The following is an 11,129-nucleotide window of genomic DNA, read 5'->3' as shown; positions in this document are numbered from 1 at the left end:
TAATTTCTAATTTTTGTGCATTTGTCCAGTTCTGGAGGTCTTCACAGTGTTTAATGATTTCCCTCTTTAATATTTCTGATTTAGTGAATCTGTCTATGATGTGTTGGAGCAGGAAGAACGGTGAACTCAAGCCTACAAACAACCTACAAACCCAAACAGTCCACAGAAATGTGGTCATGGGTCAGAATAAAAGACCATCCTCTTAAGATCTGACCAATCAGAAAGTATCTGCTTAGCTTCCTCGTCTCTCATTGGTGAGGTGTCTGATTAGCTATGCAGTGAGACGTAATCAAAAATAGAAATGTTCCACTGACGTGGACCAATCAGACCTCAGCACAGACATCCGGCTTCAAAGACCCTCACTATCGTCACCCACCCAGCACCAGTTTCTGAGATGGAGAGATCAAGAGCTGTTCTCCTCACTCTCGCCTGTAAGTGAACTTCTACACTTTTACCTTCAGAACATCTGACGCTGAAATATTACTCAGCCTCTTTTCATCCACAGTTTATTCAGTTGTTTAGCTTCTAATCACGTCTCTGTTCTTCTTTTTAAATGCGTATCACATCTGTATGTCCATCGGTTACCTTATATATTTCTACCCAACTTCTTCTCAAATAAGTTAACTTTATTTGATGTTGTGTTTAATCTTTCTTCAGATTCCTCTAAAAGGGCTACACTAAACACTGTCATCTAAACTACTGAAGGTATGGTAGATCTACTTTGTGTAATCTAAAGTGTGTTTTGCGTTTTAGGTGTTTTGTTCTCCAGGACCTCTGGAACAGAAGTGGAGATGAGAGTCAGACCAGGAGACAACGTGGTCCTCTATAGTGACTGTGTTTGGAAGATTGGAATAACAGTGTGGTTAACAAATTCCTCCAATGAGCAGCAGCCTCCTCTTATTATAACTCCAGATGATTTGAAACAGGGAGCTTTTTCCCATCATGCTTTTGTGTGGAATCACTACAATGGAACTCATGATCTGCTGGTGAAGAACGTCACTGAATCAGACCTGGGTTTGTACTACTGCGCTCGCCGACAGAGAAAGCTCACTGCAGCTGGAGATTTACAACATGTTTACCATTATGGAAACAGAACCACTCGACTCGCTCTCCTGGGTAAGACGACTTCTTCTGACACAAAGGTTTTGCTCATTATTATTAGATTTTTCTGCTGACCTCAGCATGTTTACATAAACATTCTGCCTTCTTGTCGTTATGCACTGTAAGACTCACCGCTCACCTTCACGAAAGAATTAAGTTAACACAACTTGTATACTACTGAAAATTGAGTAACTTCATCTGAAAAAATCGAATTAATGTTGAGATAGTAACTCTGCCAAGTGACTTTTTTTTGGCATATTTTGAGTTGAGAACTTTATTTAAATGCATTATATTCACTGGTTTTATTTAACTTGACTTTATACTCACCGGCCACTTTATTAGGTACATGCTAGTAAAAGTTTGGACCCCCTTTTGTCTTCAGAACTGCCTTAATTCTTCGTGACAGACTTTCAACAAGGTGTTGGAAACGTTCCTCAGAGATTTTGGTTGGTTATTTGAGTTTCTGCTGTCTTTCTATCATCTGGAACCAGTCAGCTCATTCTCCTCTGACCTCTCACATCAACAAGACATTTTCGTCCACACAACTGACCGCTCACTGGATATTTCCTCTTTTTCGGACCGTTCTCTGTAAACCCTAGAGATGGTTGTGTGTGAAAATCCCAGTAGATCAGTAGTTTCTGAAATACTCAGACCAGCCCGTCTGGCACCAACAACCACGTCACGTTCAAAGACACTTAAATCCCCTTTCTTCCCCGTTCTGATGCTCGGTCTGCACTTCAGCAAGTTGCCTTGACCACCTCTACATGCCTAAATGCAGTGAGCTGCAGCCGTGTGATTGGCTGATTAGCTGTTTGTGTTAACAAGCAACTGAATGGGTTGAGTTCCTCCCTGCTGAGTGCGGTTCTGCTGAGGTTAAATACCACAGAGTCTCTGTTCTCTGGACTAAACCGTGTTTGCTGAGGTGGTCTGAAGTGACATTAAGGTGGACAAGATACCGTTATAAATGTCCATGATCATATCTTTGTAATATAATACAATATGAATGTCAAAATGAGTAATGGTGAATTTGATTTACAATTGCTTAATTCTATTGAGTTTGTACAGCTTAAACATAAATCACACAATCATTTTAAAATGAACAAAATTAAGGGAGTTTGAAGGATTTACTCAATTTACTTAAGTGTACATGAATTCTAGAACTTAATATTTAATTAATCGGTTTCCCCAAATTAAAGTTAATTTAGCTCATCATGTTTTACAGTCTCAGTTATATTTCTCATAAAAAATAAGTTAATGAATTAATACAGTTCTTATTACAGACATGACGATCTTCACCCGTCCTGTATCAGACTGTAGTGTAGAGGACAGAATTAACTGCAGTTCAACTTTCTCTCTTATTTCAGACTCGACTGCTCCTTGTGCTGATCTCCAGACCCCCTCCACCCCTCCTGTATCAGACTGTAGCGTCTGCTGGAAGCTGCTGGTCAGTGTGTGTCCTGTGTGTGTTCTCCTGTCCTCCACCTGTCTGTACTGCATCTACAGACACACAAATAAAGGTACTCTCACTCTACCCTTTGTGAAATACTATTTTTCAGTTCATTCGCTCTTCAGGATATAAAATAAAGAACATACAACTGGAAAATCTAAGAAAGGTTTGTACAAACGTGACCTGATTCAAAAGAGGCACGTATTCAGGAGATAACCACTCTCTGATTTTATCTTGTCAGCTAGAAGCATGTGCAAAATATTAGGGGATGATATATGCTTGGTGGGTTTAGTGGGGGATGATGATCAGTTGGTGGGTTTAGTGGAGGATGATGATCGGTTGGTGGGTTTAGTGGGGGATGATGATCGGTTGGTGGAATTAGTGGAGGATGATGATCGGTTGGTGGGTTTAGTGGGGGATGATGATCGGTTGGTGGGTTTAGTGGAGGATGATGATCGGTTGGTGGATTTAGTGGGGGATGATGATCGGTTGGTGGGTTTAGTGGAGGATGATGATCGGTTGGTGGATTTAGTGGAGGATGATGATCGGTTGGTGGATTTAGTGGAGGATGATGATCGGTTGGTGGATTTAGTGGAGGATGATGATCGGTTGGTGGGTTTAGTGGGGGATGATGATCGGTTGGTGGGTTTAGTGGGGGATGATGATCGGTTGGTGGGTTTAGTGGAGGATGATGATCGGTTGGTGGGTTTAGTGGGGGATGATGATCGGTTGGTGGGTTTAGTGGAGGATGATGATCGGTTGGTGGGTTTAGTGGGGGATGATGATCGGTTGGTGGGTTTAGTGGGGGATGATGATCGGTTGGTGGATTTAGTGGAGGATGATGATCGGTTGGTGGGTTTAGTGGGGGATGATGATCGGTTGGTGGGTTTAGTGGAGGATGATGATCGGTTGGTGGGTTTAGTGGAGGATGATGATCGGTTGGTGGATTTAGTGGGGGATGATGATCGGTTGGTGGATTTAGTGGGGGATGATGATCGGTTGGTGGGTTTAGTGGAGGATGATGATCGGTTGGTGGGTTTAGTGGGGGATGATGATCGGTTGGTGGGTTTAGTGGGGGATGATGATCGGTTGGTGGGTTTAGTGGGGGATGATAATCGGTTGGTGGATTTAGTGGAGGATGATGATCGGTTGGTGGGTTTAGTGGGGGATGATGATCGGTTGGTGGGTTTAGTGGAGGATGATGATCGGTTGGTGGGTTTAGTGGAGGATGATGATCGGTTGGTGGGTTTAGTGGGGGATGATGATCGGTTGGTGGGTTTAGTGGGGGATGATGATCGGTTGGTGGGTTTAGTGGGGGATGATGATCGGTTGGTGGATTTAGTGGAGGATGATGATCGGTTGGTGGGTTTAGTGGGGGATGATGATCGGTTGGTGGGTTTAGTGGAGGATGATGATCGGTTGGTGGATTTAGTGGAGGATGATGATCGGTTGGTGGGTTTAGTGGGGGATGATGATCGGTTGGTGGGTTTAGTGGAGGATGATGATCGGTTGGTGGATTTAGTGGGGGATGATGATCGGTTGGTGGGTTTAGTGGGGGATGATGATCGGTTGGTGGGTTTAGTGGGGGATGATGATCGGTTGGTGGGTTTAGTGGGGAATGATGATCGGTTGGTGGGTTTAGTGGGGGATGATGATCGGTTGGTGGATTTAGTGGGGGATGATGATCGGTTGGTGGGTTTAGTGGGGGATGATGATTGGTTGGTGGGTTTAGTGGGGGATGATGATTGGTTGGTGGGTTTAGTGGGGGATGATGATCGGTTGGTGGGTTTAGTGGGGGATGATGATCGGTTGGTGGGTTTAGTGGGGGATGATGATCGGTTGGTGGGTTTAGTGGGGGATGATGATCGGTTGGTGGGTTTAGTGGGGGATGATGATCGGTTGGTGGGTTTAGTGGTAGATGTTTAGTTTTGGGTTTATAAGATGATAATGATTGGTCAGTTGGTTTAGTGGGAATGATTGATTGGTGGACTTTGTAGGAGATGATTGGTTGTTTGGTTTATTGTGAATGATGATTGATTGGTGGGTTTAGTCATAGATGATGTTTGGTTTTGGGTTGATGATGATTATTGGTTAGTTGAAAATATTAACCCAACAATAATCATGGAGGTGATTGGTTGGTAGGTTTAGTGGGGTAATGGTTTGCTTGATGGGTTTAGTGGGGGTGATTAAGGTACAAAATAATGTGAGAAATTAAGGTGGTACATGAAGTTTTCGAGCTAGCTAATGCTACTATTCAACTGCTGCTTTCTTCATATTGAGAGTAAATTACCCACATAGCTGGTTTCAAAGTCAGAGTCTTTTTGTTTTCTTTTCAATTTCAATTGTCATTAAAATCGTGTATAATCACATGCAAAGTCCCAGTTTTTGATAATGGCCAACTTTAGCTCAATTATGTTACATACAAATTAAATATGATTTAGTTTTTTGATTGCTTTTATTGACAGGTGAGAAAAATGACCATGAACTGGAGAACAGGAAAAAAGAGGATCAGAAAAGAACAACGTATGATGAGGTACTGCAGCACCCACACAGCACATTCTACACATATATTACAATCATCATAATATAAATGTTTAAACATAAAGCAAAAGATTGTTTATTATACAACCAAACATATCACAGTTCTCTGAAAGCTGCATGGTTTTAATTGGATGCAGGTTGGAGGCGATGAGATTATTTACGCTCCGTTGGACGTCATGAGCAGAGGACAGAAATGTGTAAAGAAAAACAGAGACCAGCGCTCGGATATCTGTACATATTCTGAGGTCAGAGTTGATCAAATGTAAAACTGCAGTCTGGGATCAGTTGGGAACTCTGGACTGATTCCATCATTGGTCACAATTACTAATGACTTCATTTAATAAACCATTAACTGACAATTACTGTCTATGTACAGATCATTAGTTCATTTGATTTTGAAATGTACAGATTGTATGAATGACACTTCATGCGGTTGTTATTGTGTGTATTTATATTTTCAAATGATGTTCACGGTGTTTATCTGTGCATTAACAGCATACATGTTTACTAATAAATACTGAGCTAGATAAACAAATCACTGCAGTGAATTAATGAGATGTATTACTTTCTAATAGTGACATAAGCTTTATGTCTTATCCACTACATACATATCATGACAAAATATCTAGTGGCTAAATAATGAGACCCCTGTTTACAGATAGGTGTAATGTGTGTATTGCTGAGGTCTGAACCTTTTAGCAGTACCTAAAGCTGAAACTACATACAACAATTTGAAATAGTTTCACATGCTACACAAACTAGCCCACAAAAAAACACACAATAATAATAATAATAATAATAATAATAATAATAATAATACTCTTTTCACCATCTTTAAATGTTCCTGAACCAAAAGTCCTGCTGTCACATGAAAATAGGCTCAAAAAGTGGCTTACATATATAATAATGTGCTGGTAGAGTTTGGCATCGTCGCTTCACTTCTCCACCTGTTTATGATACAACTTAATGTATTATCTCTGCTTTCCCAGTCTCAAGGTTTTTAATATATGATAAATTCCCAAGATCAGCTAAATGTATCAAATGAGTTCAGAAAAGACAGCAGCACATTTCTGTCACATGACAGGCATTCTCACATTTATTTTAGACAGAGGAACTAATTATGAACAATTTGCTCTTCACTTTAGCCACTGTTAAAATGTTTACAATTAAAGTGCACATATTGTTCACATATCTGTTAAGAGGATTCTGTTTATTTAGCTATAACATATTTTCATCAGAGATACTGGATAAAACAAAGTTTGCCACCATTAGAACGTTAAACCTTATATATTCTCTGTATTTCACTCTAATGTTTTGTATTCATGAACTGATGTTCTACAAATCTGTATCAGCCCATTGTGGGGCTGGGCCATCTGTGAGACCTGCTGCAGCCATCAGAGGGAGGCAGAGACCTTCCCCCTCTCAATCAGGGCAACCAGCATCGCCTGCAACCCACCTATTTACCTGGAGCTCTCACACTGATCAGTGCGGAGTCTTGGGTTGAGCCGCCTTGTGCATGTCTCTGTAGACTAAAGCTGGTCATTTGGGCATTTCTTCTCAGTCCTCCCCCCCCACCCCCCCCCCCCAAGTTATGTCTAGGCCTTGACACGCTTTTCTTACTGAAGAAGACTTTGTGCCAATGTAAGTATTTAAAACAAAAGAATTTCCGGATGCATCTAACTTTCCATTTCTATAAACTCTAAATCATAATTATTGAGGTTTAGACTGTGTTCAGCTGCTGCCCAAGTTCATTGTGCATTCCTTTTTTTCCCCCTTCAAATCTTGGGTTGCTCTGCACTTGGGTCCACTCCCAGCCCTTGAGGAGCTTGCTAGTTAGCTCTGGTTCTCCATCCCTGGAAGCTTGAGTTCAAACCTGTCCTGGGATGATTCCCCATGTTACACACTCCTTTATAAGAGAAAGGGTGTTTTATTAATGTAGAGGAAAACACTATGTACACTGATAAAAATGAAGACACACCCCAACAACCGTATGAAGTGTCATTTATAAACATTTGTTCTTTTTCAAATTCTGATTAACTAATGATTTGCTCACAGCTGTTAATAGTCAGTTAATGCTTGATGATGGAAACCTATTATAAAGTGTTACCCACCAGAGTTTTCCTTTTAAATAGGTGTTGTGTTCACTATGCTGTATAAACAAAAGATGTTTTACACCCAAAAGCTGAAAATGCAATAATTACATACGGAGATACATAACAGAGATATTCTTGTAGAAGTTATGAATAAAAGCTTGGAGCAAACAGTGACTCATGTCCATTTATTGGGATAAATACTGTCAAAGTAACCAGTCCTGTGTGAGTTTAAGAGAATTCAGCAGGATCTTCAGCACCATGGACAGTGAACGCAGAGAGCCAGCACTCACTGACCTGCTCTTCTCTATAAACCTATAAAGTCTCTGGTGTAAAGTAGGTTAAACTCCCTGGATCTGCTGCTATAATTCCCAATGAGATGCGTGCAAGTCACAAGCTTGAGTGTACAAGCTTTACATCACCAGGATGTCGAACTCATCTCACTTCACTGAAGCAGTCAGTAGTCTCTCTTTCTTTCACTCAGGGCTTGATGTGAAGGGGATGTGACTTGATGCCATCCACCAGTCAAAGAGACAAAAAACACCCATCCTCTTGTAAAATGACCATTTCCCTTCTGTGGAGACTGTAAATGCACCCTACAATCCAGCAGTGGCTCACTCCACCCCATCAGTGTGGCCTTTGCAAAGTCCTGCAGTTCTTTTTGCATGTCTGAGCCTCAGTCTTGTGTACTTTACCCTCTTGCTCTGTTGGTGGATTTGTCTGATCGTCCTGTATTGTACCTGCCTGCCTGTGATGACTATGAATATTGCATTGCCCCTAATAAAGCTACTCAGTGTAATAAAGCTACTCACTAATCCTCAAATCACCTTTCGTCACCTAAACCCAATATTTAGGCTCCCTCACTCAGACTGTTACCCATTTATTTACCCAGAAAGACAAAGAGGCACATTATGACCCACAGTGAGAGCAATGCAGTCAGACTTGCTCCCTCCTTCAACGCATTAATGTTCAGCTTTACACACACAAACCCACATTCCTGCTCACATACCTACATCAAAAACATGAACAGCGCAGCCCCCACCTGCCCCCTCCAACCCTGAGAGAGTGAGAGCAGCAACATCAGACCCTCTAAAACAGGAAACCCACAATGAGGCCCTGCAGCTCTGAGCACATTAGACCCCTGACTGTCTTTACTGACTGACCTCACATCTGCTCTGTGCTGTGTAGACGGGAGTTTCAGGCCTGGGTAAAGTAGAGAAACTGATCCAGGATCTGATGTAAACATTAGAAGTGTAAGATCAGTTCAGTGAGACAATAAAGAAAATGAAACTGGAGGGTGAAGCTGCAGCTCGTGTCGCACTTTGCCTTCTGCAGTCTGTGGTTAGTAACGGTCACCACAGAGACAAACAGAAGCTCACAGAGCACAAAACACTAAATGACCCTCCGGCTCATTTCACTACACTCCAATCTGACCCCTCAACGGCCTCTTTGACTGTTTACAACAACTTTTTCAAGATCCAGTCCCCTCAAATCTGAATGGGTTTAAATGGAAACAGACTCAATCGTTGCTTATTGGTCATCAGTTTCTTTCTGAACTTATAACTGAAACGGTGATTCTGATAATGATGAGCAGGTCAGGGCTGCTGGCCAGCGGTCACTTATTCACTCACTCACTGACTCACTCACAAACATGCTCCTGTTCACAGTTAGAAACGGAAATGAAGTTTGTGGTGGTGATAAACACAGATATGTGTGAAGATTCAAACCCACCCACACAGTCATGAGCCTGAGCACTCCTGAGCTTTAGGCATGCAAAAACAGGAAACCCACAACAAAGCCCCCAGCTCAGGCCCATATCTGACCACTGCACACTGACTGATCTCCCACCTGCAGCAGTCGACTCTCCTTAACTTTGAGACTGACTTCCAGCTGGTAATTGTGCTAAAATCAGGTTATAACTACCTTTTTTAGACTGAGCTCAGGAATCTACAGCTGTTCCTGATAAGTAGGGAATAATGGTTCATGGTTTCTCAGTGTCTGTCAGAATAGAGTTAAACACAAACTCAGCACTGAGGATTTTGAGGATTGGAAAAGGTGAGATTGTCCATGCAGATAACTTCCTCCTCACACAGAAAACACCTCCTGTGAAAAAGCCCCTGATTCCTTAAAGCTCATATAGGAGGGGAAATAAAGCTAGGCTGGTCGTGAGGTCAGGGCTGGGTCATGGCCAGTAAGGCCTGCACAGCAGCTGGATAAGTATGTGTCACAGAACATGTCAACAAGTGTGTTTAATTAAAGTCTGGACACTGGAAGGACAGTGAAGGCATTAACAAACACATGAGGGCTACAATGAGGAACTGAAGTAAGACAAGAGCTACAAACACACAGACAGAGAAGAAGAAATAAAGACACCCGTCATGTTACAAACTAAACACAGGTGACTGAGGACAAGGGGGTGGAGCTAAAGTGACCAGGAGAAAACAAGGGCTGGATCTGTGGCAGGAGACAAGGAAGAGATTGGGCTTTGGACTAGGACTGGGGTGGGACCACAGACAGGAATCGGCCTTGGGGAGGTCATTGGATGCTACTGTAGTTCAAGTTCAGGGAGCTACAAATACGATTGATACCAGTAAGTAAGTTCATTTGATGTAAAGCTCTGGTGCAGCTGCCCAGTCCTGGAGGTCTGGACAGTGTTTAGTGATTTCTCTCTTTAATACATCTGATTTAGTGAATCTGTCTATGATGTGTTGGAGCAGGGAGAACGGTGAACTCAAGCCTACAAACAACCTATAAGCCCCAAGCAGTCCACAGAAATGTGGTCAAGTTGTGGGTCTTATCAAAAGACCATCCTCTTAAGATCTGACCAATCAGAAAGTGTCTGCTTAGCTTCCTCGTCTCTCATTGGTGAGGTGTCTGATCAGCTATGCAGTGAGACGTAATCAAAAAAAGAAATGTTCCACTGACGTGGACCAATCAGACCTCAGCACAGACATCCGCTTCAAAGACCCTCACCATCGTCACCCACCCAGCACCAGTCTCTGAGATGGAGAGATCAAGAGCTGTTCTCCTCACTCTCGCCTGTAAGTGAACTTCTACACTTTTACCTTCAGAACATCTGATGCTGAAATATTACTGAGCCTCTTTTCATCCACAGTTTATTCAGTTGTTTAGGTTCTAATCACGTCTCTGTTCTTCTTTTTAAATGCATATCACATCTGTAAATCCATCTGTTACCTTATATATTTCTACCCAACTTCTTCTCAAATAAGTTAAATTTATTTGATGTTGTGTTTAATCTTTCTTCAGATTCCTCTAAAAGGGCTACACTAAACACTGTCATCTAAACTACTGAAGGTATGGTAGATCTACTTTGTGTAATCTAAAGTGTGTTTTGCGTTTTAGGTGTTTTGTTCTCCAGGACCTCTGGAACAGAAGTGGAGATGAGAGTCAGACCAGGAGACAACGTGGTCCTCTATAGTGACTGTGTTTGGAAGATTGGAATAACAGTGTGGTTAACAAATTCCTCCAATGAGCAGCAGCCTCCTCTTATTATAACTCCAGATGATTTGAAACAGGGAGCTTTTTCCCATCATGCTTTTGTGTGGAATCACTACAATGGAACTCATGATCTGCTGGTGAAGAACGTCACTGAATCAGACCTGGGTTTGTACTACTGCGCTCGCCGAGAGAGAAAGCTCACTGCAGCTGGAGATTTACAACATGTTTACCATTATGGAAACAGAACCACTCGACTCGCTCTCCTGGGTAAGACGACTTCTTCTGACACAAAGGTTTTGCTCATTATTATTCGATTTTTCTGCTGACCTCAGCATGTTTACATAAACATTCTGCCTTCTTGTCGTTATGCACTGTAAGACTCACCGCTCACCTTCACGAAATAATTAAGTTAACACAACTTGTATACTACTGAAAATTGAATAACTTCATCTGAAAAAATCGAATTAATGTTGAGATAGTAACTCTGCCAA

The 11,129-nt window shown here is 42.0% G+C and overlaps 1 protein-coding gene across 1 annotated transcript; it reads left to right on the top strand.

Moving 5' to 3' along the window:
• The first annotated feature begins 394 nt into the window (after positions 1–394).
• Positions 395–8,421, top strand: LOC119262105. The gene is made up of 6 exons (XM_037533116.1): positions 395–431; positions 754–1,116; positions 2,466–2,618; positions 5,014–5,081; positions 5,227–5,334; positions 8,368–8,421. The coding sequence occupies exons 1-6, from the start codon at positions 395–397 to the stop codon at positions 8,419–8,421; spliced, it is 783 nt and encodes a 260-aa protein (XP_037389013.1).
• Positions 8,422–11,129: the final 2,708 nt, after the last annotated feature.

This window comes from Pygocentrus nattereri, chromosome 22 (genome assembly GCF_015220715.1).
Source record: "Pygocentrus nattereri isolate fPygNat1 chromosome 22, fPygNat1.pri, whole genome shotgun sequence".
Classification (NCBI taxonomy): Eukaryota; Metazoa; Chordata; class Actinopteri; order Characiformes; family Serrasalmidae; genus Pygocentrus; species Pygocentrus nattereri.
Note: the sequence above shows the minus strand (reverse complement) of the source record. Positions and strands in the feature narration are given on the sequence as shown.